Source organism: Narcine bancroftii, chromosome 12 (assembly GCF_036971445.1).
Source record: "Narcine bancroftii isolate sNarBan1 chromosome 12, sNarBan1.hap1, whole genome shotgun sequence".
NCBI classification, from domain to species: Eukaryota; Metazoa; Chordata; class Chondrichthyes; order Torpediniformes; family Narcinidae; genus Narcine; species Narcine bancroftii.
In genome coordinates this window covers 62,352,387-62,379,536 of record NC_091480.1, presented here as the reverse complement: position 1 = coordinate 62,379,536, position 27,150 = coordinate 62,352,387, and the positions used below count along the sequence as shown (strand labels likewise).

General features: G+C 44.1%; 1 protein-coding gene across 1 annotated transcript; it reads left to right on the top strand.

The window, feature by feature from the left end:
* Positions 1-543: 543 nt before the first annotated feature.
* Positions 544-27,150, top strand: LOC138746647 (growth/differentiation factor 11-like). The gene is made up of 3 exons (XM_069904936.1): positions 544-940; positions 23,335-23,708; positions 26,539-27,150. Exons 1-3 carry the CDS (start codon positions 544-546, stop codon positions 26,917-26,919), a joined length of 1,152 nt encoding a protein of 383 aa, XP_069761037.1. The 3' UTR covers positions 26,920-27,150.

The window sequence follows — 27,150 nt, the reverse complement described above, 5'->3', positions numbered from 1 at the left end:
TGGGTTAAAAATAAAACAGTAACACACTCAAAGTCCAAACGTAAATTAATGAAAAGTGAACGCGAAGGTATGGACGGTGATAACACCGATAAACTCAGGAAACAAAATAGTTTGTCAATTAAAACGAAATTAGTGGATGGAAACACAAGCCTGTGTCTGGAGTCTGCACGATAAAAATAAAGCAAATTGGGTCCAGTAAATAGGAGAAAGGATGAAATATATCGAATGACATCTTGAGAGTTTCAGGGAGAGAGGGAGAACCTGCTGATAATAACGAGAAATGACAGAAGGCAATGTCTTAAATTTTTTCTCTCTTGTTTTTCTTGACAGCCAAAAACCCCTTTGGCTGTTCAACCAATCCCGGATTTTTACGACGCAATAGTTCGGCCAAAGTTATAATATAAAAAGGCGCGACCCAGTTGATCAGTTATCATACACCAGCGTGTCACTCACCCACTGCCTTCTCCTAAATCCCGAGATCCATTCTCAACAGGGCGCGCACGCACGCACACACACACACACACACACACACACCAGCAGACCATGCACAGACCACACGTTTTGCTTTGCCTCCTGATCTCTCTGGGATTGACAGGCAGCATCGAGCCAGCCTTGGAGAAGGATTTAGGGGCAGAAGAGAGCGTCTCAGTCCCTGCGGAACCTGGGAGAAAAGAATGCTCCGCTTGTTTATGGAGGGAGCATAGCAAAGCACTGAGGTTGGAATCCATTAAATCCCAGATCCTGAGCAAGCTGCGTCTGAAGCAAGCCCCCAACATTAGTCGAGATATTGTCAATCAGCTCCTGCCTAAAGCTCCCCCGCTGCAACAACTGTTAGATCGCTATGACATCCAGGGAGATGACTGCTCGGCCAAGGAGTCTACTCTTGAAGATGACGAGTATCACGCCACGACAGAAACTGTCATTACCATGGCCGCCGAACGTGAGTACCCCGTGTCCCATCTTCAAACTCTGGGCAAAAATCATGTTGGTGACTCTAAAGGGCAAGGTCACACTGGCGGAGGGGGTGGGGTCGTTTAAACATTATGCAATGAATTGCACTCTAAATGCCTCTGCCATTATATCAAAAGTTACAGTGGTTCCTCAACCTTTTTCTTTCCACTTACATACCACCTTAATCCCTTACATTAGGGATCCCACCTGTGGCATAGGATGTCATAGGTGCTCTGCGGTTAGTAAGGGATTAAGGTGGTATGTAAGTGGAAAGAAAAAGGTGAGAACCACTGTTTTGCTCCAGGTGGCATCCATTCCCTGGTTGATTCAAACTGGGGTCCTCACTGATGGAGCAATTTTAGTATCAAATGGTGTCTTGAGGGAAGTTCTATCCAGAGTTGCTGGGAGAGAAGGGAAACCTGCTGATAATAACTAAAGCTGACAGAGGGCAATGTCTTAATGATAGCATAATTTAAACTTATGTAGTTGTTATTGCAACTTTAAATGAATAACATACAACATAGATAAAAGTTGCAACATTTAAAATAATCAAATTGATCCTAAGGTTATTTCACAAATCAAAAAACAAGTCCTTAATTCTCCACTGTAGATCATAACATCTGACTTCAATATTATAATCTACAAAATATCAAGAGTAATTTGCTGCTAACAGCCATAATATCAGAAACATCAGTTTCCCATTTCCATAGAATTAAAATAGTAACTGCAAGTACATCAGAAGCAGTAATTTCCCATCCACAGTCCACTAAATATCAGAAGCAGTAATTTCCAGTTTATAGTCTCTGAGATATTAGTAACGGCAATTTGCTGCTTGGTTAGAGTCACCCCGCGTGGAAACAGGCCCTTTGGCCCAACTTGCCCACACCAACCAAAATGTCCCACCCATGCTCATCCCACTGCCTGTTTGGCCCATATCCCTCGAAACCCATCCTATTCATGTGTTTGTCCAAATGTTTCAATAGGACCTGCCTCAACCACCTCCTCTGGCACCCTGTTCCATACACCCACTACTCTCTATATTTAAAAGGTTACCCCTCAGGGTCCTGTAATATCTCTCCTGCCTCACCTTAAACCTACATCCTCTGGTTACCAATTCCCCTTCTCCAAGCAAAAAGACCCAATCTATTCCTCTCATGATTTTGTACACCTGTGTGAAATCACCCCTCATTCTCCTGCATTCCAAGGAATAAAATAAGGCCCTAGCCTGCTCAACCTCTGAATAGTTCCGGCCCCCGAATACTGGCAACATCCTCGTCAATCTTCTCTGCACCCTCTCCAGCCGGACAACATTTTTTCTGCAGCACAGTGACCAGAACTGAACATAATACTCCAAATGGGGCCTCACCAATGTCTTATAAAACTGCAACATGACCTCTCAACTTCTATACTCAATACACTGGCAGACGAAGGCACTAATTTCCTGTCCTTTGTTCATGAAAGTAGCTCAAACTATAATTTCTAGATCATATGTTAAAATCAGCATCAGAAATTACCAGTCTATAGTCCATCAGTGGCAGTAATGGTCAGTCTACAATTTCAGTAATCAGATTTTCAGCAACAATGGGTATTTTTGTTGTTTTAAAAAAACATTAATTTCTTGATTATAGTCTATGGGTCCCTGGGACCAGTCAAGGTATAGAGTCTAAGTTCCTCCAGCATTTCAGTGAGTTTACTCCAGGCAAGATATATCCCAGGTTACTACAGGAAGTGAGGGAAGAGATTGCTGGGGCTTTGGCAATGATCTTTGCATCCTCCCTGGCCAAAGGGAGGTACCAGAGGATTGGAGAATGGCACATGTGGTCCCCTTGTTTAAGAAAGGTAATAGGGAGAATCCTGGGAATTATAGACCAGTGAGTCTTACATCAGTGGTGGGCAAACTGTGGGAGAGGATTCTTGGGGACAGGATTTGCGAGCATTTAGAGAAACATAGTCTTCTCAGGGATAGTCAGCGTGGCTTTGTGAAGGGTAGGTCGTGCTTCAGGAACCTAATTAAGTTTTTTGAGGAAGTAACAAAAGAAATTAATCAAGGTAGGATGCTAGATGTAATGTCTATGGATTTAGGTAAGGACAAGGTCCCCCATGAGAGACGAGTTCAGAAACACAAGGCATGGGATCCATGGAACCTTGGCTGTGTGGATTCTGAATTGGCTTTTTTGCAGAAAGCAGAAGGTAGTTAGTAGATGGAGCATATTCTGCCTGGAGGTCGGTGACTAGTGGAGTTCTGCAGGGATCTGTTCTGGGACCCCTGCTCTGTGATTTTTATAAATGACCTAGACGAAGAAGAAGGATGAGTAAGTTTGCAGATCAAATGAAGGTTGGAGGTGCTGTGAATGGTTGTTGTAGATTACAACAGGCGAAAAAGTGGGAGATGGAGTTCAATCCAGATAAGTGTGGTGATGCATTTTGAGAAGTCAAACTTGAAGGCAGAGGACATAGTTAATGGCAGGATTTTTAATAGTGTGGTAGAGGGGCCTTGGGGTTCAAATCCATAGATCGCTCAAGGATGCCATGTGGGTTGATAGGGTAGATAAGAAGGCATATGGTATGCTGGCTTTCATTAGTTGGGGGATTAAGTTCAAGAGTCGAGAGGTAATGTTGCAGCTCTATAAAACTCTGATTAGTCCGCACTGGGAATATTGCGTTCAGTTCTGGTTGCCTCATTACAGGAAGGATATGGAAGCTTCGGAAAGGATGCAGAGGAGATTTACCAGAATGTTGCCGAGATTGGAGAATATGTCTTATGAGGCAAGGTTAAGAGAGCTTGGGGTTTTCTCTTTGGAATGAAGAAGGATGAGAGGTCTCAAGATTATGAGAAGCATAGATTGGGTGGACAGCCAGCACCTTTTCCCCATAGAACATTTGCATAAAGTAAAGGGAGGAAAGTTTAGGGGAGACATCAGGGGTAAGTTTTGTTTTACAGTGTAGTGCTTGGAATGCATTGCCAGGGTGGTGGTGTGGGCTGGTACAATAGGAACATTTAAAAAACTCTCAGACAGGCATGTGGATGCAAGAGGGTTATGGGTGTGTGATAGGGAAGGGTTGGATTGTTTATTAGGTTTATATAGGTCAGCACCACATTGTGGGTCGAAGGGCCTGTACTGTAATGTTCTAAAATAGGATAAGTAACTTACAATATAGATTTCATGAGCGTAGCAGTTAGTGCAATGCCTTTACAGTGCCAGCAATCAGGACTAAACCGGGGTTCGAATCCTGTACTCTCCGTAAGGAGTTTGTATGTTCTCCCCATGTCTGCATGGGTTTTCTCCGGGGATCCCGGTTTCATCCCACTGTTCAAAACATACCAGGGGTTGTAGTTAATGGGGTGTAAATTGGGCGGCACGGACTTGTGAGCTGAAATGGCCTGTTACTGTGCTGTATTTCAAATTTTTTTAATTTAAAAAAATTAATTAAATTTAAAAATAACATATTGGTGTGGTACCTTTCTGTTTGTGGTACATTAAATGTATTAATTTTCAGTCTCTAGAATAGAAAATATCAGCTGCCATAATTTTCAGCTCTAATTTATTAAATATGTCATATTTCCAGACTACAATCCACTATTATCAGCATTAATTGTCATTCTGCAGAATAGGATGCAACAAAAGCTGTGATTTCTTGTCTGTTAGTCTATAAAGAAATTGATGGAGCTGGAACAGAAACAGTGATTTCCAGCCTATAATTTGTCAAAAATCAGAACCAATAATGTCCACTCTTTGGTGCATAACAGATCAAAGAAAGTTATTGGCAGCCTGTATTTTGTATTATATTAGAGGCAATAATTTCTCAAAGTATCAAAAGCAGTAAAATATCATAGACAGTAGTTAGTAAATCCATTGTCTGCAGAGCACAAGAAACATCCTTTGTCCATGAAATGCAAGATGCAGTAAATTCCAGCCCATTGTCCATGAAATGCTTGAAGCATTCATTTCGATTCTGTGGTCGATAAAACATGGGTAGAGGCAATTTTCACTCTGTAAAGCACAAAATACCAGGCCCTCAAAACTGCTGCCAATTATCTAGGAATTATTTACAGTCAAAGATCCATAAAATATGAACGGCAGGAACTTGTAAGTTAGCCCATAAAACATCAACTGTTCTCTCCAGAAGCAGACATTTCTGATCAGAAGTAGCAACTTCCCCGTAATATTTCAGAAAATATCTGAAATGGTAATTTCCTACTTATTAACCATTAAATAAACTTCACACCATATCCCATACAATCTCAGTGGCAGTAATTTCCAATCTCAAGTTTTAAAAGCACTAATTTGCAATCTTTAGACCAGTAATTCTCAACCTTTTTCTTTCCACTCACATCCCACTTTAAGTATTCCCTGTGCCATTAGTGCTCTGTGAGTAGTAAGGGATGGCTTAAGGTGGGATGTGGGTGGAAACCAACGTTTGATACCCACTGTTTTAATCATCCCTCATGGACTCGTTATGTGCACAGTTTCAGAACTCCAAAGGAAATGGGCCAATGACCATTTCTCTCAAGCAAAAGATTTCAGTAACAATTGGGTCCTTCCCTTCCCCCCATATCCCACCGTAACCAATCCCTTACTACTCACAGTGCACCAATGGCCTAGGGATGACTTAAAATGGGATGTGAGTGGAAAGAAAACGGTTGAGAACCACTGCTTTAGACAATAAAATAACAGAATAATTTCCAATCTCCAGTCTTAAACATTCCTCATCTTTCCTTGTTGATCCATTAATTATGAGAACTAATGCCCAAAGATTACTACTTAAACTATCTGATACAACAAATTCTAACTTATAGTCATCAGTTATTAAATCAACAAAATACAGCAAATTTCAGTCCTTACACCATAACCTATTAGAGTTTACAATCTTTAATCAAAAATGTAGAAGATACAGCAAGTTTGAATCTTTAGTCCATAAACTATCAGATATTGCAATCTTCTGGTTTTTCTCCAAAAAAATGAAAATCAAAAGTACCCATTTCCCTGTAATGTCTGTAAAATATCTGAAGCAGCAGCTTCCATTCTGCCTTAAAGTATTTTCTGGACTATTGTCTAAAAAATATAATTAATGTTTCTCGTGTTCAAAGATTTGACATTTCCATCTCTAGCCAATAAAATATTCAGAGCAACAATTTCCCCTTTTACCGGAAGCAGTAATTTCTTGTTAGTCCACAAAATATTTCCATTCCAAAGTATCAATGGTAGTCATCTCTGGATTACTCCTGGTGCAATGTGCTAGCGAGTTCAGAAGATAGGCCAGATGAACTTGTGGCTGAGGAGCTGGTGCAGGGCACAGATATTCAAGTTTTTGGATCATTGGGATCTCTTATGGGGTGAGGCGACCTGTTCAAGAGGTATAGGTTGCCCTTGAACCAGAGAGGGACCATCATCCTGGGAGGCCAGTTTGCTAGTGCTACATGGGTGGGTTTAAACTAGACAGATTAGCAGTGGGGGGTGGAATTCGATGCAGGACCCAGAAAGTAAAAGGTTATAGGTTGATATAGAGGGTGTTGAGAGATATTTTAGTGGACAGGGAATGAGGAAGGACTATTGCTTTCAATTGCACCTATTTTAATGCAAGAGGCTCGTCAGATGAGGAAGGTAAACTTAGGGCACGGATAAACATGTGTGACTAGGATGTGGTAGATGGTACAGAAACTGGGTTAAGAGAGGGGCAGGACTGGCAGCTCAACATTCCAAGGTTCAGGTATTTCAGAAGTGGGGGTAAAAGAGGAGGGAGTGTTGCATTTATAGGTCAAGGAAGGAATCATGGTATTGGTCAGAGGTGATATTGCAGAGACCTAGTGAGGCTATATGGGTGGAATTGAGGAACAGGAAAGGCATGGTCACTTTGTTGGGTGTGTATCACAGGTCCCCAAATAGTCAACGGGAGTTAGAGGAGCAAATACGCCAGGAGATTGCTGCCAGCTGTAAGGTTGTCCTAGTTGAGGATTATTACTTTCCAAATATTGACTGGGAAAGTCAGAGTGTGAAAGGCTTAGGTGGGGTGAAATTTGTCAAATGTGTTCAGGACATTTTTCTCCAGCAATATGCTGATAATTCAACGTTGGAAAAGGCAACGCTTGATCCAGTCTTGGGAAATTTGGAGGGGAAAATGGATGGCGTGTTTGCGGATGAGCCTTTAGGGTCCACTGACCTTTGTTTCATTGCAGAGAGACAGGGCAGAACCACGAGTTAAAAATTCGGAATTGGGGCCAGAACAACTTTGAAGATACAAGATAATCGGAGCAGGCTGTTTGAAGGAAGAAGAATGTGAGGAAAATGGGATATTTTTAAAAGTGTGTTGACAATAGTCCAGGACATGCATGTACCTGTTAGAGTGATGGGTCAGACATGCTTAGATGATGAGGGAAATTCAGTATCTGGTTAAGAGCAAGAGGGGGCACAGGGCAGATGTAAGCAGCTGGGATCAAGTGTATACTTGGAGGAATTTGGGGACAGAGGAGCAAGCCAAAAAGAAAATCAGGAGGCCAAAAGGGGATGGGAGATAGTTCTGGCAGATAACATTGAGGATAATCCTAAGAAATTTTATAAGTAATTAAAGGGAAAAGGGGTAATCATAGAAAAAAAATGGAACCTCTCAGGAATCAGTGTGATCAATTCTGTGTGGAGCCACAGGAGGTGGCCAAGGTCCTCAGTGAGTGCTTCTTCTCTGTGTTTACTATGAAAGACATGAGGACTAGGAAACTTGGCGCAGTCAAATGTAGTGACTTAAGAACAGTTAGTATTACATTTGAAGAGGTGGTAAAGGTCCTGAGATAGTGACTGGTGGAGTTCCACATAGATCTGTTCTGGGACCCGTCTCTTTGTGATTTTTATAAATGACCTGAATGAAGAGGCGAAAGGATGGGTCAGTAAGTTTGCAGATGAATCAAAGGTTGGTTGTGGGTGGAGTTGAAGGTTGTCATGGGTTACAAAAGGATACAGACAGGATGTGGAGTTGGGCAGAAAAGTGGCAGATGGAGTTCAATCCGGATAAGTGTGAGATGATGCATTTTGGAAGGACAAACCAGAGGCTGAGTACAGGGTTAATGGTTGGATGATTAACAGTGTGGAGGAACAGAGGGACCTTGGGGTGCAAATCCATATATCTCTCAAAGTTGCCGCGCAGGTTGAAAGGATAGTTAGGAAGGCCTATGGGATGCTGGGATTCATTTGTCGAGAGATTGAATTCAAGAGTCGAGAGGTCATGTGGCAACTCTACAAATCTCTGGTGAGACGACACTTAGAGTATTGCATTCAGTTCTGGTCACCTCATTACAGGAAGAATGTGGAAGCTATGGAAAGGGTGCAGAGGAGATTTACCAGGATGTTGCCTGGATTGGAAAATAAGTCTTATGAGGCAAGGTTAGCAAAGCTGGGACTTTTCTCTTTGGAGAGAAGGATGAGAGGAGACTTGATAGAGGTCCACAAGGTTATGAGAGGCATAGATAAGGTAGCCAGTTAGCGTCTTTATCTCAGGGCGGGAGGAGCAAACACCAGTGGACATATATCCAAAGTGAAGGGAGGGAAGTTTAGGAGAGACATCAAGGGTAAGTTTTTTTTTACACACAGAGAGTTGTGGGTGCCTGGAATACCTTGCCAGCGATGGTAGTGAAGGGTGGAATATTAGGGCATTTAACAGACTCTTAGACAGGCACATGGATGAAAGGAAAATAGAGGGTTACGAGATAGGAAGGGTTTAGTTTTTTTGGTAAGAACATGTAGATCGGCACAACATCAAGGACTGAAAGGCTGTACTGCGCTGCAATGTTCTATGCTTTTTCTGTATAAAAGTAGACAAATCTCCTGGGTCTGGTCAGATGTACCTAAGGACACAACAGGAAGTTAAAGAGGAAATTGTAGGTGCCTTGGCTGAGATTTTTGAGTTGCCATGAAGTACAGGTGAGGTGCTAGAAGACTGGAGGGTGGCAAGGAAGGCTGCAAGGAAAAGCCTTGGAACTACAGACCAGTGAGCCTAACATCTATTGATGGTAAACTAATCTGAGGGAGAAGATATACATGTACTTAGATGGACAAGTGTCAATTGGGGATAGTCAGCATGGTTTAGTAACTGGGAGGTCTGTTCTGACAAATCTGAAATAGGATGGGTATAGAGGGATATGGGCCAAACGCAGGCAGGCGGGATCAGTGTGGTGGGATATTTTGCTCAGTGTGGGTAGGTTGGACTGAAGGGCCTGTTTTCATGGTGGCTGACTTGATATAAATCACAAATATCTATTTTAAGCCATAGGCCAAATGTGAAAGTTGCAAATTATCATATTAACCATCAGACATCTGCAAACAATCAGCTTTTACAGTGTAATCTACCCATCAGCAATTTCTAAACCATTTATTATGTCTGTTGCAATCCATAATTTTAAGATGTACTCTGCATATTGAAGTCGCAAAGACCTTTCCATCATATAAATCCCAATTCGTTACTTCAAACTAAAGTTTGCTGCAAGTTGCAAATAGTTGTCTTAGCTGTTTGTGTGTGTAACCTGCGTGAGTATGTGTGCTATAGTCTACCATTTTAAGCTACAGATCATGTTCAAATTGCAAAGATTGTGTCAATCATTTTCAAGCTGTGTCATTTCTAAGCATTTTTTCATGCAATAATATACTCACCAGCAATTTTTAGATGACAGTCTTGCATGCTCATCTAACACCAGAAATTCTTATATTAGACTCAATGATTATTTCATATATTTCTACGCTTTAGTTCATGCACTACAACAAACCGTCATTTCTAGCTAGATCTCTGAGTTGGACTGATGATTTCAAAATAAACTGTTTAGAACCATAGAACATTACAGCACAGAAAACAGGCCCTTCTAGTTTCTGAACCATTTTTTGCCTTGTCCCACTGACCTTCACCCAGCCCATAGCCCTCCATTCCCCCTCCCATCCATGTTCCTGTCCAAATTCTTCTTAAATCTTAAAATCGAGTCCACATTCACCACGTCAGCTAGCAGCTCGTTCCACACTCCCACCCTTCTCTGTGTGAAGAAGTGCCCCTTAAACTTTTCCCCTTTCACTCTTAACCCATGTCCTCTGGTTTGTATTTCACCTCCCCTCAGTGGAAAAAGCCCACCTACATTTACTCTTATCTATACCCATCATAATTTTAAATAGCTCTATGAAATCTTCCCTCATTCTTCTACGCTCCAGGAAATAAAGTCCGAACCTGTTTAACCTTTCCCTGTAACTCTGTTCCTGAAGTCCAGGCAGCATTCTAGTAAATCTCTGCACTCTTTCTATCTTATTGATATCTTTCCTGTAGTTAGGTGACTAAAACTGCACACACAATACTCCAAATTTGGCCTCATCAATGTCTTGTGCAACTTTACCATAATATCCCAACTCCTATACTTTATATAATACTTTGATTTATGAAGGCAAATATGTCAAAAGCTCTGTTTACAACCCTATCCACCTGTGATGCCACTTTCAGGGAATTGTGTATCTGTATTCTCAGATCCCTCCGTTCTACCGCACTCCTCAGTGCCCGACCATTCACTGTGTATGTCCTTTCTTGGTTTGTCCTTCCAAAATGCAACAACTCACACTTGTCTGCATTAAATTCCATTCGCCAATTTACAGTCCACTTTTCCAGCTGGTCTACAACACCTCCAATCTTAGTGTCACCTGTGAACTCGCTGATCCAATTTTCAATATTATCATCCAGATCATTGATATAGATGACAAACAACAATGGACCCAGTACCGATCCCTGAGACACACCACTGGTCACAGGCCTCCAGTCTAAGAAGCAATCATCCACCACTACTACTCTCTGGCTTCTCCCGTGCAGCCATTGTCAAATCCAGTTCACTACGTACTTCACCATGAATACCGAGTGTCTGAACCTTCCTGACTAACCTCCCATGGGGGACCTTGTAAAAGGCCTTACTAAAGTCCATGGTAGACAACATCCACAACTTTTCCTTCATCAACTTTCCTGGTAACTTCCTAAAAAAAGATTTGTTAAACATGACCTACCACACACATAGTCTCTGACTATCCAAATACTATCCTACCTCTTGGAACACCTTCCAGTAACTTACCTATGACAGATGTCTGGCTCACGGGCGTATAATTTCCTGGGTTAATTTTGGAGTCTTTTTTTAAACAACGGAACAATACGAACTACCCTCCAATCCTCCGGCACCTCACTTGTGGCTAATTCACAATGTGAATGTAAATAAGAGCAAGAGAATTAATTTGTTGGGAAGAAATTCGATTTTTAAAGTAGAAATAAAATAATGAAAACACCTAAAATCACTCATAAATAATTAAAAACATTAAACAAATATTCATAAAATTAACCTACCATTTCCTTCAATATCTGCAGGCCCACAATCTTTGTTTTAAAGTTATGGGGTGAGGTCTATTCTTCAGTTAAATACTTCCCATTTGTGGTGGATGTGCAGGTTGCAGGTCAATAAAATTATCCAGTTGAAAGGGGACCTTTGCAGAGCCAACATAAAAGCTAATGAGTGCAGTTGGAGTTAAAGGAACCTTGAACCTTTGAGAGTGAGAACACAAACAGAGGAAATGTCAATGGTGCTGAAAAAGACTGAGCCAATATTACAAATTGATTGCCGACAACAGTGCAGGCAAGCAGAGAAAGCAAATGACCAGAAGTTGTTCAATTCATCAAGAGTCCAGAAGGCTGCAGTGTGTCCAGGAAGAAGATGAGGTGCTGTTTTTCAAGCTCATGGGAATAGTGAAAGAGGCCATGGACAGAGTGGGACAACGATTACGGTGGCAGTCAACATGAAGCTCAGGGTCACCCCATGAACTAATTGCAGGGTCTCCACAAAGTTATTAACCAATCTTCTTTGGTTTCTCCAGTGTAGAGGATGCCACATTGTGAACTCTGAATGCAGTATAGTCGATTGGAAGGGAGTCACTACTGCACTTATAACCATATAACCATTTACGGAGCGGAAACAGGCCATGTTGGCCTTTCGAGTCCGCACCAGTTCACTAGAACAGCTCCACTAGCTCAAACCTCCCGCTCTATCTTGCATATGAGAGCAGAGCAGTGCTTAAGAGAGCAAATCAAACTCGATTATCACTAAATATTTCCAAGATATTGTCATGTTGAAAAAAATGTTACTTGATAGGGGTGGTTGTTTTGTAGGGAGTGGGGGGAAATGTTGTGAGGACAGCCATGGTTGGTGGAGATGGAAGAGCAGACCAGGGGATGGTGGCGAGAACGGTCTCTGTGAAATGCCAATAGAGGAAGAAAGGGTCTGCTGGTGGGATCTCATTGAAAGATGTTCTAATAAATGCAAATGTTTGCAATATCCATTCGAAGCTTGCAGACTCTCACAACCAACTCAATCATATCCCCCTCCACCATTTATTCGACCATTTCCTCCATCTCTGTTGAATCAGTTCTTCATTAAGGACACTTTTAAGAGGCAGTATTTCAAGAATGCAGCCTCTATCATCAAAGACTCTCACCATCCAGGCCATGCCCTTTTCTCACTGCTTCCATCAGAAAGAAAGTACAGGAGCCTGAAGACGAACACCCAATGTTACAAAGGCAGCTTCTTCCCCTCCGCCATCAGACAATTAACCTATGGGCCTCACTTTTTCTTTTTTTTTTGCATGAGTTATTTAAAAAAAAAATCTATTTACAGAAATGTAAATTATCCTACACAAAGCAATAAATTTCACGACACACGCTCATGACAATAAACCTGATTCTGATGCTAAGACTGCACACAGCTGCCTCAGAAGCCTTCCTTCTTCTACCAGAGTTCGTGACCACATATCTATTTTGTGCCTCCTGAACAGAGCAAGGAAGAGTTCACTTGGTCCTCACCTTACCGTTTTCCATTCAATGAATCATCCTGCAGAAACTTCAACGAGATCCCACCACCACATCTTCCCCTCCCGTTTCAGCATTCCAAAGGAACTGTTCCCTTCATGAATCCCTTGTATATTCTTCCTTGAACTCCATGTGTGCCTCAGTGATAGAGCACAGATACAGGCTGTTTGGCCAACCATCAAACACCCATTTACACTCATACTATGCTGATCCATTGGATTCTCCCCACATGCCCCTCAATCCCTCTGACTCTATCCCTCACCTACACGTTAGGGACAATTTACAGCTGCTGATTAATCTACCAACTGACATGATTTTGGGAGGTGGAAGGAAATTGGAGCACATGAAGGAAATGCACTGTTCAGTGTTCTGATTTTTTTCTTACCTGTGAAATGTTTAAAAGGTCAGAAAATCAGAGCTTCTTACTTCCTGGATTGCTGTGACAAACCACTTCAATCTGATTGGGAGCTCAGCTAGTTTGACATCATTGTTATTGGCTTCCTCGGATCTTTGACCCAAAAAGGGAGTTCTACAACACAGGGCCAATTCAAGGACAGTAGCAAACACTGTTCCTTTACCGCAGACCAGGAAATGAGGGCCACTGTGCTTGGTGCAGTGGAGAAGCTGTCACATCACTGGATTAGAGGTCCAGAAAACCTTCTCAACATCGGAAAGACCGGACGCAGACTGGGAGATCACTTTGCTGAGGACCTTCACTCTGTCCACATCAGTGACAAGGATCTCCCAGTGGCCAACTACTTCAGTTCTGCACCCTACTCCCATGCTGACACATCTGTCCAAGGCCTTGTGTACTGTCAAACCAAGACCATCCGTAAATTGGAGGTTCAACATTTAATTTTCCATTTGGCCACTCTCCAACCGGACAGCATTAACATCGTCCTCTCCGGTTTCTGCGAGCCCACTCCCCGTTCTCCCTCCCTTCCCCATCTCTCTGTCTCCTTTCCTCCAGCCCTCCACCCTTTTCCCTCTATTCACAGAGCCATCCCTCCTCCCCATTTGCTGCTGTTCCCTCCCTCCCTTATCCACCTATTACCTCCTGCCTGTAGGTCTGTGCTCCTCTTCCCCCCCCCCCACCTACCATTTTATTCAGGCGCCTGCCAACATTTTGTTCACACCTTGATGAAGGGCTCAAGCCTGTATCTTTATCTCTGCTAAAGTTCACTGTTTGACCTGCTGAGTTTCTCCAGTGTCGTGTTTTTACCCTGAAACACAAACATGCCAGTCTTAGAATTTAGATTCAGCTTCAATCTTAAAAGGCTGCTCTCTTAAAATGTAATGCTGACACTCCTGGATTGTTACAAACTCCACCAATATTCTTTTGGAAAGCTGTTCTATGTGTGCAACCTTCATTCGGTGCCAATGGACCATTTAAGTCATCCACTGGGTGAAGAAATGTACTTACCTCATGATAGTAAAGGTTAATTTCGGGTGAACTTAAACAGAAGGATTTCAATGTTCAAAAACCCTGCATTGGATATCCTGCTGGAGTTGTTAGGAGTTCTTGCCCTTTCCACATTGTGAAGTATTCATTTGGGAACACCTTGGGAAAAGCTTTTGGGAAGCAAATGAAGTTGGGACAAAGATATGGGATCACGACCTGTCTGCAAATGGACTTGGGATTGCAGCTGACTAACTGCTCTATGGCTACAACACATAATGGTGAATACAAATCTAAGTGCAATTCTCCACAGCAAGATCATAAAATTTAAACAGTGGTATTAAAATTGTGTTGTATTAAATTTGATTTTTCGAATCTTCAGTTAATGTTGAATGTTCCTGCTTCCAAGATGTATCCTTTAATTCATCTTGAAGCAGAATAGTGTAAATTAACCTATAGTATTTTAACTCTGGTAATAAATGACTGAGGTTTCTTGTAAGTGCTTCTCTGAGAGCCTGAAGGAAATTTAAAATCTTTATTAAATTTGTTCCGTGTTGTCCTCTCCTCTCCTGGATACACAGGGTTGGGGTGCTGCAATGCAGGCACTGACAGTTCCCTGCTGTGTCAGCTTATCCTCATTTGTGATCTTAGGCCTATAAGTGTGACCCAGGTTCTCCACCCTGGCTAAAGCTCATTGAGAATCCAACGTGGGATTTTCTGACTCTACATGGTTCCATTCAACTAACTGATATCTTGAGCGGGGACATTAGATGATTAGCTCAAGTTAATGTTTGGGATTTCTAGTCAGACACTTTGTATCCAGGTCCAGTCACTATGACAATCAGCAGCTGAAACTGAAGGGCGTAAGGCATATTAGGAAACAGACTCCTGGGAAGCTCAGCTATGATCAGGTACACACTGATCTCCCTCAAGTGAGCTGCAACTTGGGAACCTCAGAAGAGCAAAATGGAGGCAGATTTCTGAGATCTCTACTCCATCATGGGTGGAAAGGCCTGTTCTGTGCTGAGATGTTCTATGTTCTACCTGGCTCACTAATGTGCTTATCCAATTCAGGTTGTGTAACTCTTGACCTGCGAGGGTAATTAAGGCTGGACAGTAAATGTTGCCATTGCTAACAACACCCATATCGCATGAATGATTGCTTTTTATGGAAAATTGCAATTGGAAATCAGAGTGGGGCACTTTAATTACTCATTAACTGGAAAAGAAACAGTGTAAAAAAGGAAATGCACTGAGGAATATTTTTTGCATAAATATGTAGAAAGCTCAACAAAAGGTGCAGAAAGGGAAAAGGTGATCTGAAAATCAAACAGACAATATCCTTTACATGTAACACTGGACACCAAATTATTTCAATAGGTTTTGCTTCCTAAAAAAAACAATTATGGATTATGATGGACAACTTCAAGCTGAACACAAAGATAGTTTCAGATTTGCTGCATCATGTAGGAAGTTGGAGGAACATTAACTTTGATTGAATTTAGCCTGTTTAATTACACTGTGACGCTGACACATTAGTTCAACGGACCTAAAAATGTTATACCACTGATTTTCGTCTGTACTCAGCATTTGATGCCTCTCATGTCAGTGTCCAACAATAATCGGCCGGCATTGATGGATCCAGTTGCCCTGATACCGCTTATCCATGGTCGCAATGTCCTGGTGAAACCTTTCACCGTGTTCGTCACTGACAGCACCAAGATCAGCCGGGAAAACGTCCAAGTGCGGATGTAGAAAATGAATTTTCAACGACACGTTGCACTTCGTGGTTTTGGATGCTTGAAGCAAGTTGTCAATCAGCTGGATGTAATTTTGTGCTCTGTAGTTGCCAAGAAAATTTTCAACAATATCTTTAAATCCCTTCCATGCCTAAGACAACATTTACATAGCACCTGCACTGAGTTCATACCCAGACATGCATGGACTGACCAAAACAGCTTGCTTTGTGGGCAATATACTCATAGATTTAAAATATGACAGGAAATCCTAAGAATGTTACATCTAAAAAAACAGTACATGATAGGAAATTTTTAAGGCAATTTTTGTGATCAGCAGCCCAAAATACACCCAAATGTGTTCAGCAAGCAAAATCTTTGTTGTCCAGAGTAATTAGCTATCCAGTGGTGAAGTTACTAATTGGTGCAGCAGTTAGTGCAACGCCTTTACAGCACCAGCGATCGGGACTGGACAGGGGTTCGAATTCAGCGCTGTCTGTAAGGAGTGTGTACGTTCTCCCGGTGTCTGCGTGGGTTTTCCCCGGTGCTCTGGTTTCCTCCCACCCTTCAAAACATAACAGGGGTGTAGGTTAATGGGGTGTAAATTGGGCAGCACAGACTCATGGGCTGAAATACAATCTCCACACCACAAGTAAGCCATTTGGAGAAAATCATCACATTGCTTGTTAAGTAGAGAGAAGGTTGGTCTTGGCTATCAGAGAGCCCATTGGGCCTTTGGTCTTGGCTCTCATAGAGCCCAGTGGGCCTTTGGTCTTGGCTCTCATAGAGCCCAGTGGGCCTTTGGTCTTGGCTCTCATAAGAGTCCAGTGGGCCTTTGGTCTTGGCTCTCATAGAGCCCAGTGGGCCTTTGGTCTTGGCTCTCATAGAGCCCAGTGGGCCTTTGGTCTTGGCTCTCATAGAGCCCAGTGGGCCTTTGGTCTTGGCTATCAGAGCCCAGTGGGCCTTTGGTCTTGGCTCTCATAGAGCCCAGTGGGCCTTTGGTCTTGGCTCTCATAGAGCCCAGTGGGCCTTTGATCTTTTTGGTCTTGGCTCTCATCGAGTCCAGTGGGCCTTTGGTCTTGGCTCTCATAGAGCCCAGTGGGCCTTTGGTCTTGGCTCTCATAGAGCCCAGTGGGCCTTTGGTCTTGGCTCTCATAGAGCCCAGTGGGCCTTTGGTCTTGGCTCTCATAGAGCCCAGTGGGCCTTTGGTCTTGGCACTCATAGAGCCCAGTGGGCCTTTGGTCTTGGCTCTCATAGAGCCCAGTGGGCCTTTGGTCTTGGCTCTCATAGAGCCCAGTGGGCCTTTGGTCTTGGCTATCAGAGCCCAGTGGGCCTTTGGTCTTGGCTCTCATAGAGCCCAGTGGGCCTTTGGTCTTGGCTCTCATAGAGCCCAGTGGGCCTTTGGTCTTGGCTCTCATAGAGCCCAGTGGGCCTTTGGTCTTGGCTCTCATAGAGCCCAGTGGGCCTTTGGTCTTGGCTCTCATAAGAGTCCAGTGGGCCTTTGGTCTTGGCACTCATAGAGCCCAGTGGGCCTTTGGTCTTGGCTCTCATAGAGCCCAGTGGGCCTTTGGTCTTGGCTCTCATAGAGCTCAGTGGGCCTTTGGTCTTGGCTCTCATAGAGCCCAGTGGGCCTTTGGTCTTGGCTCTCATAGAGCCCAGTGGGCCTTTGGTCTTGGCTCTCATAGAGCCCAGTGGGCCTTTGGTCTTGGCTATCACAAGAGTCCAGTGGGCCTTTGGTCTTGGCTCTCATAGAGCCCAGTGGGCCTTTGGTCTTGGCTATCATAAGAGTCCAGTGGGCCTTTGGTCTTGGCACTCATAGAGCCCAGTGGGCCTTTGGTCTTGGCTCTCATAGAGCCCAGTGGGCCTTTGGTCTTGGCTCTCATAGAGCTCAGTGGGCCTTTGGTCTTGGCTCTCATAGAGCCCAGTGGGCCTTTGGTTTTGGCTCTCATAGAGCTCAGTGGGCCTTTGGTCTTGGCTCTCATAGAGCCCAGTGGGCCTTTGGTCTTGGCTCTCATAGAGCTCAGTGGGCCTTTGGTCTTGGCTCTCATAGAGCCCAGTGGGCCTTTGGTCTTGGCTCTCATAGAGCCCAGTGGGCCTTTGGTCTTGGCTCTCATAGAGCCCAGTGGGCCTTTGGTCTTGGCACTCATAGAGCCCAGTGGGCCTTTGGTCTTGGCTCTCATAGAGCCCAGTGGGCCTTTGGTCTTGGCTCTCATAGAGCCCAGTGGGCCTTTGGTCTTGGCTATCAGAGCCCAGTGGGCCTTTGGTCTTGGCTCTCATAGAGCCCAGTGGGCCTTTGGTCTTGGCTCTCATAGAGCCCAGTGGGCCTTTGGTCTTGGCTCTCATAGAGCCCAGTGGGCCTTTGGTCTTGGCTCTCATAGAGCCCAGTGGGCCTTTGGTCTTGGCTCTCATAAGAGTCCAGTGGGCCTTTGGTCTTGGCACTCATAGAGCCCAGTGGGCCTTTGGTCTTGGCTCTCATAGAGCCCAGTGGGCCTTTGGTCTTGGCTCTCATAGAGCTCAGTGGGCCTTTGGTCTTGGCTCTCATAGAGCCCAGTGGGCCTTTGGTCTTGGCTCTCATAGAGCCCAGTGGGCCTTTGGTCTTGGCTCTCATAGAGCCCAGTGGGCCTTTGGTCTTGGCTATCACAAGAGTCCAGTGGGCCTTTGGTCTTGGCTCTCATAGAGCCCAGTGGGCCTTTGGTCTTGGCTATCATAAGAGTCCAGTGGGCCTTTGGTCTTGGCACTCATAGAGCCCAGTGGGCCTTTGGTCTTGGCTCTCATAGAGCCCAGTGGGCCTTTGGTCTTGGCTCTCATAGAGCTCAGTGGGCCTTTGGTCTTGGCTCTCATAGAGCCCAGTGGGCCTTTGGTTTTGGCTCTCATAGAGCTCAGTGGGCCTTTGGTCTTGGCTCTCATAGAGCCCAGTGGGCCTTTGGTCTTGGCTCTCATAGAGCTCAGTGGGCCTTTGGTCTTGGCTCTCATAGAGCCCAGTGGGCCTTTGGTCTTGGCTCTCATAGAGCTCAGTGGGCCTTTGGTCTTGGCTATCAGAGCGCAGTGGGCCTTTGGTCTTGGCTCTCATAGAGCCCAGTGGGCCTTTGGTCTTGGCTATCACAAGAGTCCAGTGGGCATTTGGTCTTGGCTCTCATAGAGCTCAGTGGGCATTTGGTCTTGGCTCTCATAGAGCTCAGTGGGCCTTTGGTCTTGGCTCTCATAGAGCCCAGTGGGCCTTTGGTCTTGGCTCTCATAGAGCTCAGTGGGCCTTTGGTCTTGGCTATCAGAGCACAGTGGGCCTTTGGTCTTGGCTATTATAGAGCCCAGTGGGCCTTTGGTCTTGGTTCTCATAGAGCTCAGTGGGCCTTTGGTCTTGGCTCTCATAGAGCCCAGTGGGCCTTTGGTCTTGGCTCTCATAGAGCTCAGTGGGCCTTTGGTCTTGGCTCTCATAGAGCCCAGTGGGCCTTTGGTCTTGGCTCTCATAGAGCTCAGTGGGCCTTTGGTCTTGGCTCTCATAGAGCCCAGTGGGCCTTTGGTCTTGGCTCTCATAGAGCCCAGTGGGCCTTTGGTCTTGGCTATCACAAGAGTCCAGTGGGCATTTGGTCTTGGCTCTCATAGAGCTCAGTGGGTCTTTGGTCTTGGCTATCAGAGTCCAGTGGGCCTTTGGTCTTGACTTTCTAACTCTATTGCAAAAATATTATCAATGCATTCAAGCTGATTGTTTTCATGTCAGCTCTAAAATAGTGGAGTATGGAAAATCCAGGCTCCCCTGTGGGGTTTCATATGTGAAGAAAGGATGACATGGGGCATCTTCCAATCTGTATCTTAGCTAGAGACAGTCCTTGCAGGAAAATTATAGAAGATTAAACCAAACTGTTCACTTCTCTGCTGTTCACCAATGATAAAAGAGCAGAGATCCAGGGGTGTGTCCCCAGGGGATCAGGCCAAATGACAACCCAGCAGAATTTTCAAGGAGTTGGACAATTTGAGAGTTATCACCAGTTGAGTTTCATCCTGGGGACAGAGCCTTGAATTTCAGGTCCCCTCACTCCCATATAACCCACCAATGAGCAGACAACATAAGAAATAGAAGCAGAAGGAGGCATTTAGCCTTGCTGCTCCTATGATCACACCTGATCTTTCCTGCACCACTTCCATCATCTCTCAACTCTGTTAGTATCTAAAAGTCTATTATTCTCTATCCTGAATATACTGTTGTGTATTCCAAAGATTCCTCACTGCCTGGGGCAGGTGGGGGAGAAATTTGTCACCTCTCATTCTTTTAAATGCTCGAGAGCATAGATTCAAAGAATCTTTTCAGGTGAAGCAGTGACTGCACTTCCAACCTAGTTGACGGCATTTAGTGTTCACAATGTCATTTGCTCTAGATTGGGTGATCGTTTTGCTGAGCGGCTACATTACGCCCATAGGGGCAAGGTGTTAAATTCCCATCCCATTCTCGGTCTGTGGACTCCTGCTCTGTAATACTGACTTCCCTTTCAGAAGTTGACATTGACCCTGCTCAATCCTATTGTTATTCTCTGTGCCTCTTTATAATTTCTTAAAGAGATTATTGCATTTTCCCACATCTAACTGGTCTGTGGCTTCCTCTTGTCTCCATTCATAAATAGCAAGGTTATATTTGCTACCTTCCATTCTGTGGGAACCACCCCAGTATCTATAGAATTTTGGAACATAACCATCAGTTCATCTCTTTTTCTTTGGCTTGGCTTCGCGGACGAAGATTTATGGAGGGGGTAAAAAGTCCACGTCAGCTGCAGGCTCGTTTGTGGCCGACAAGTCCGATGCGGGACAGGCAGACACGGTTGCAGCGGCTGCAGGGGAAAAATGGTTGGTTGGGGTTGGGTGTTGGGTTTTTCCTCCTTTGCCTTTTGTCAGTGAGGTGGGCTCTGCGGTCTTCTTCAAAGGAGGTTGCTGCCCGCCAAACTGTGAGGCGCCAAGATGCACGGTTTGAGGCGTTATCAGCCCACTGGCGGTGGTCAATGTGGCAGGCACCAAGAGATTTCTTTAGGCAGTCCTTGTACCTTTTCTTTGGTGCACCTCTGTCACGGTGGCCAGTGGAGAGCTCGCCATATAACACGATCTTGGGAAGGCGATGGTCCTCCATTCTAGAGACGTGACCCATCCAGCGCAGCTGGATCTTCAGCAGCGTGGACTCGATGCTGTCGACCTCTGCCATCTCGAGTACTTCGACGTTACGGATGTAAGCGCTCCAATGGATGTTGAGGATGGAGCGGAGACAACGCTGGTGGAAGCGTTCTAGGAGCCGTAGGTGGTGCCGGTAAAGGACCCATGATTCGGAGCCGAACAGGAGTGTGGGTATGACAACGGCTCTGTATACGCTTATCTTTGTGAGGTTTTTCAGTTGGTTGTTTTTCCAGACTCTTTTGTGTAGTCTTCCAAAGGCGCTATTTGCCTTGGCGAGTCTGTTGTCTATCTCATTGTCGATCCTTGCATCTGATGAAATGGTGCAGCCGAGATAGGTAAACTGGTTGACCGTTTTGAGTTTTGTGTGCCCGATGGAGATGTGGGGGGGCTGGTAATCATGGTGGGGAGCTGGCTGATGGAGGACCTCAGTTTTCTTCAGGCTGACTTCCAGGCCAAACATTTTGGCAGTTTCCGCAAAGCAGGACGTCAAGCGCTGAAGAGCTGGCTCTGAATGGGCAACTAAGGCGGCATCGTCTGCAAAGAGTAGTTCACGGACAAGTTTCTCTTGTGTCTTGGTGTGAGCTTGCAGGCGCCTCAGATTGAAGAGACTGCCATCCGTGCGGTACCGGATGTAAACAGCGTCTTCATTGTTGGGGTCTTTCATGGCTTGGTTCAGCATCATGCTGAAGAAGATTGAAAAGAGGGTTGGTGCCAGAACACAGCCTTGCTTCACGCCATTGTTAATGGAGAAGGGTTCAGAGAGCTCATTGCTGTATCTGACCCGACCTTGTTGGTTTTCGTGCAGTTGGATAATCATGTTGACGAACTTTGGGGGACATCCGATGCGCTCTAGTATTTGCCAAAGCCCTTTCCTGCTCACGGTGTCGAAGGCTTTGGTGAGGTCAACAAAGGTCATCTAATATCTCCACAATATCTCCACAACTACCTCTGTCAAAACCCTTAGATGATGGTCATCACTTTCTGGGCATTATCACTTTTAAGTTGCATCAATTTCTCTCATAACACTTAATTGTGGCTCATATTAATGTAAAACAAGACAGTTTTCTAAATGCAGTCCCTCTAAGGCAGGGGTGGCCAACCTTTTAATTTTTAATTTAGACATACCGCATAGTAACAGGCCTTTTCAGCTCACGAGTCCATGCCACCCAATTAACATACACCCCGGTACGGACTTGTGGGCTGAAATGGCCTGTTACTGTGCAGTATGTCTAAATTAAAAATTAAAAGATTGGCCACCCCTGCTCCAAGGTCTTATGCAAGGATGAAATAATTGCTCCATTTTGTACTGACTTGTCCTGCTAATGCAAACGCATAGGCCATTTGTTTTCATAATATCTCGTTCTTTATCATAAGACAATTGAAATGCATGAACAAAAAGATCAAACAATCTCAGATTTGTTCTGTGTAAGGTATATGCACCCACACTGGCATCCCCACGTGCATCCACGCAGTTGAATTTCATTCTCCCAGTGGCATTGCATCTGCTTCCAGAGATTTGCTCTTTCACAGTCCTACATTTAAAAAGGTTTCTATACCATCCACAAGTTTAGCTCTGAATTGAGTCATTCAGATGTTTATCAGCTGCTCGTGATGCTCTACAAACAAATGAACTCGTAGTCTACAATTTTATCTAATCAGACACGTATTTACTGTAATTGGTTTGATTCTAATATATGTATTTGCTGACAATGATTTTATCCAATCAAATATTAGTTGGCTATGATCCTATTGAATTAGTTAATGTACCAGTGCATTTGATTCTATCCAATTAGATATGGGATAGCTTGCAATGATTCTGTGCAATCACGCGCATTAGTTGGCTACCATTCTATCCACTTAAGTATATAATAGTGGGTTTAATTCTATCCATTTTTTAGTTGGTGATGATTCTACACAATCAAAAGTATCAGTTGCCTCAAATTCTATCCACTCATGTTTACTAGTTACCTGAGATCTTATCCAATCAGATACATATTAGTTGGAGATGATTATATCCAATCAAGCAAACCTGATGGATAGATTCAATCCAATCAAATGTATTAGTTGCTTCAATTTTATCCAATCGTATGTGTGTTTGGCTACTATTCTTTCCAATCACTTGCATTAGTTGATAAAATTCTATCCAATGATTCTATCTAATCAAATGTACTAGATGGCTACATTTCTATCCAATCAGATGTGTACAAGTTGGCTTTGATACTGTTTTTTGATTTGTTCTTTTTGTAGCTGACCCATGTGTTCAAGTGGATGGGAATCCAAAATGTTGCTTTTTTAAATTTAGCCCCAAAGTCACATTTACAAAGGTGGTACGAGCTCACTTGTGGGTTTACCTGCGACCAGTACTGCACACCTCCACAGTGTACCTGCAGATCCTCAGGCTGAAACCTGTGACAGAAAAGGGGAGCAGGCACTCGCGGATCCGATCCTTAAAAATAGACATGGACTCCCGCAGTGGGCGCTGGCAAAGCATCGATTTTAAGCACGTACTGCAGAACTGGTTCAAGCAACCACACACCAACTGGGGCATTGAGATCAACATCTTTGATATGGATGGGAATGACCTGGCCATCACATCGCCAGGAAGTGGAGATAAAGGACTGGTAAGTATGGTTCACACTAAGTCCTCCGTGTTAAGGAGACATAGGTATCCCTGATTTCAAGAGAATTGTGTGAAACACAAAAGTCTGCAGACTCTGTGATTGTAGTAAAAACACAGCGAAATTCTGGAGGAACTCAGCCGAACTTGCAGTGTCCACAGGAGGTAAAGATATACATCTTTGACATTTCGGCCCTGAGCCCTCCTTCAAGGCATAAGCAATGTCGGTAATATATCTTTACTTCCTGTGGACGCTGCAAGACCGGCTGAGTGCCTCCAGTGTTTCACTGTGTTTTTTCGAAGAGAATTATGCACAAATAGAGCTTGTGATTGGTGACTGAAGATGCAATATTGTCATTAATCATCAATAGTGTTTAAAAAGCATCCATAGGGAGGACAGTTGGTAACTAGAGGACATGAACTTAAGACCATTGGGAAAAAACTAGAAAGAAGACGAGGAGAAAATTTGCTGCAGATAAGGATCTGGGCATGGTAAGATCGGTCAGTGCTTTGATAACACCTCATTTGGAAGTACAGTAAAATCCTTGATAACCGGAATTCAAGCAACCTGCAACAAAGGAAAATAAATGTAGAAAAATACAAAAGTTTAAAATTGGCGCCCCCTGGTGGTTACTTCACCGATCACACAATCTTAAGCAACCAGAAAATTCACTTATCTGGCATCTAGCAATCCTCATAGGTGCTGGATACTGGGGATTTTACTGTACGGTGAAGAATTTTGATCTCCATACCTCAAGAATAGTTTGCAAAGAGTAGAAGATGGATGATAGGAATGAGGAGTTTGTCAGACGAAGAAACAATCAAATTTGATTTCTATTCACTAAAGTGAGCACTGATCTCATTAAAGTTTATTGTCACATGTATGGAGGTACAATGAGAAAGTTTGTTTTGCGAGCAGTCCAGTTCGACAACCCATACTGGTGGCATGTGGATAGTGAACCCAGTCACCAAAGCTTGCAGCAGGATCTTGGGAGTGGTATGTTACACCATTAAGAACACAGTACAAAGTTACTGTTAGAGTACAGAGCAAAGACAACATTATTTTACTCATTTAGGCATGCCAGATGCCAGGAGGAGTTGACAGGTGTGCACAGTTGCTGTTTCCACTGGAGGGAGAAGCATGAAGCCCGGGGCAGAGTCTTGGGAGAAAGGGTTGGCTATTTATGACAGAGTTGTGGAGGAAATTCCTCACATGGTGGAATGTCCTCCAGAGGTTGTAAATGCTCTGTCACAGAGTACAGAGATTGTAAATTTATGAGCACTAAAGGGATTGGAGTACATAATGGATGAACATAAAAGTGGGTATCAGCCACAGCATTTGTTACTGAACATCAGAGTAGGTTGAGGGGCCAGTTCCTGCTCTTTCTAATATTTCTAGGGTCTGAACTGTATTGCCCAATAGGATTGTACGAGCAGAATTAAACAGACTGGCCTGGTTCTGGCCAGTTGGCACAGACTTGGTGAACCAAAGGGTCTGTTTCTATGACATTCTACTTGGTAGCGTTCAGATGGACACGAGGTGATCTCATCGAAACGTACAAGAATTTTCATGGCTAGTGTGCCACAGGTGCTCTGTGGTTAGTAAGGGATTACTTAAGGTGGCATGTGAGTGGGGAAAAAAGGCTGAGAACCATTGGGTTAGAGGTTTCTCCTGCCTAGGGTTTCTGGAACCAGGGATGAGAAATGAGAAGAAACTTCATCATGCAGAGAATGGTGCCTCTTTGGGATTCTCTTACTCAAGAGGGTTGTGGAGACAGTCAGTAAATATTTTCAAGACAGGGACGAATAGATTTTTGGATGTTAAATAGGTTGTCATAGGGAACTCTGGGTGTGGAGGGGGGGGGGTGGTGTGTGAGGTAGGCAATAGGTTGAATGGCCTACTCTGCTTTTCCTTAAGTTCTTATCACAACTGAGCTGTATAATAGTTTACTGCTGTCAATGTCTGTCTCATTGTCCTGAAGGGAAAATGGCTGGCCAGTACAGAAGAGTTGAAGCCTGATGAATATGACAACTGCCGTAGCACAGGTGTGAGCACATCCAGCAGATTCAGTTTCTCTACTGTTAAATTAGCTGCAGCGCACTCCCTGCACCTCCACTCACTCACCACCACCCCCCCCCAACCCCACCCCCCCCAGTCTCTCTTTCTCTCAAGGGATGTTAAGAAGCCACAAATGATTCTTCCAAACACAGATGGTTCAGAATGTAAGAGTTGCTTTGAGACTTCACCCCTCATTTTTGGAAAGGGAATTGAGGAGTACAAAAGAGAAAAGACAGCGTTAGTTTTCACCAGCTTTAATGGTCATTTACCTCAATGCAATGTACAGAAGCATGCCACGCGCAAAGTAGCTGCTGCATTTTTGAAGCGTGAGATCGCGAAAGGCGCAATAAATTGTTATTTTTGTCAATAATGGCAAAAGAATTCCTTGCATACATGCCTCTTTTTATAATGGTGCCTGGCACACACATGCATAACTGGAGCATGCATACTGCATTGATTGATAATGACGTACAGCTCCACACTCCATAATATTAAAACCCAACGGGCTCGTGGGCCGGAATAGCCTGTTGCCGTGCTGTATGTTTAATTTAATTTAAACTGGCTACTATTAGAGCACCTGCTAATCAAACATCAATACTGACAGTGGTTTGGAAACGGCTATGAGGTTTATGAAGTTGGTCAAAGTGCATCTAAAATGTCTGAGCAGTAAAGAATTTTTTCTTGCACTGTAAATTAGCCTACAGAGAACGGAAACCAGAGTTGGCCTTCAGAAAATGTATACTTCAATGATAAAGAGCTTTCTCTCTTTTGACAGCAACCATTTCTGGAAGTCAAAGTGGCAGAAGCAAGCAAGCGTATTCGCCGAGACCTGGGGCTAGACTGTGATGAGCACTCAACAGAGTCACGTTGCTGCCGTTTCCCGCTGACAGTCGATTTTGAGGCCTTCGGCTGGGACTGGATTATTGCTCCCAAACGATACAAAGCCAACTACTGCTCTGGTCAATGCGAGTACATGTTCATGCAGAAATACCCACATACCCACCTGGTCCACCATGCTAATGCCCGTGGCTCAGCAGGACCCTGCTGCACGCCAACCAAAATGTCGCCCATCAATATGCTTTACTTCAATGACAAGCAAGAGATCATCAATGGGCAAATCCCAGGCATGGTGGTCGATCGGTGTGGCTGTTCCTAAAGTGAAAATCTGCCCAGCGTCTTTTCCCCTGTCACGGAAACATCCCTGATTCAAGAATGCGATGTCCAAACTATTGCCACGCACACTGTGCAATAAGCAGAGAAAAAATATGGGCCTCATTCATCAGAAACCTTTTTTTATAAAAAAAAGCAGCAGGCAATTAATAAGGACTAGGACTAAGTGATCCTGGATTTCCAGGGTCTTCCCCTCCCCCAACTCCACAACTAAAAG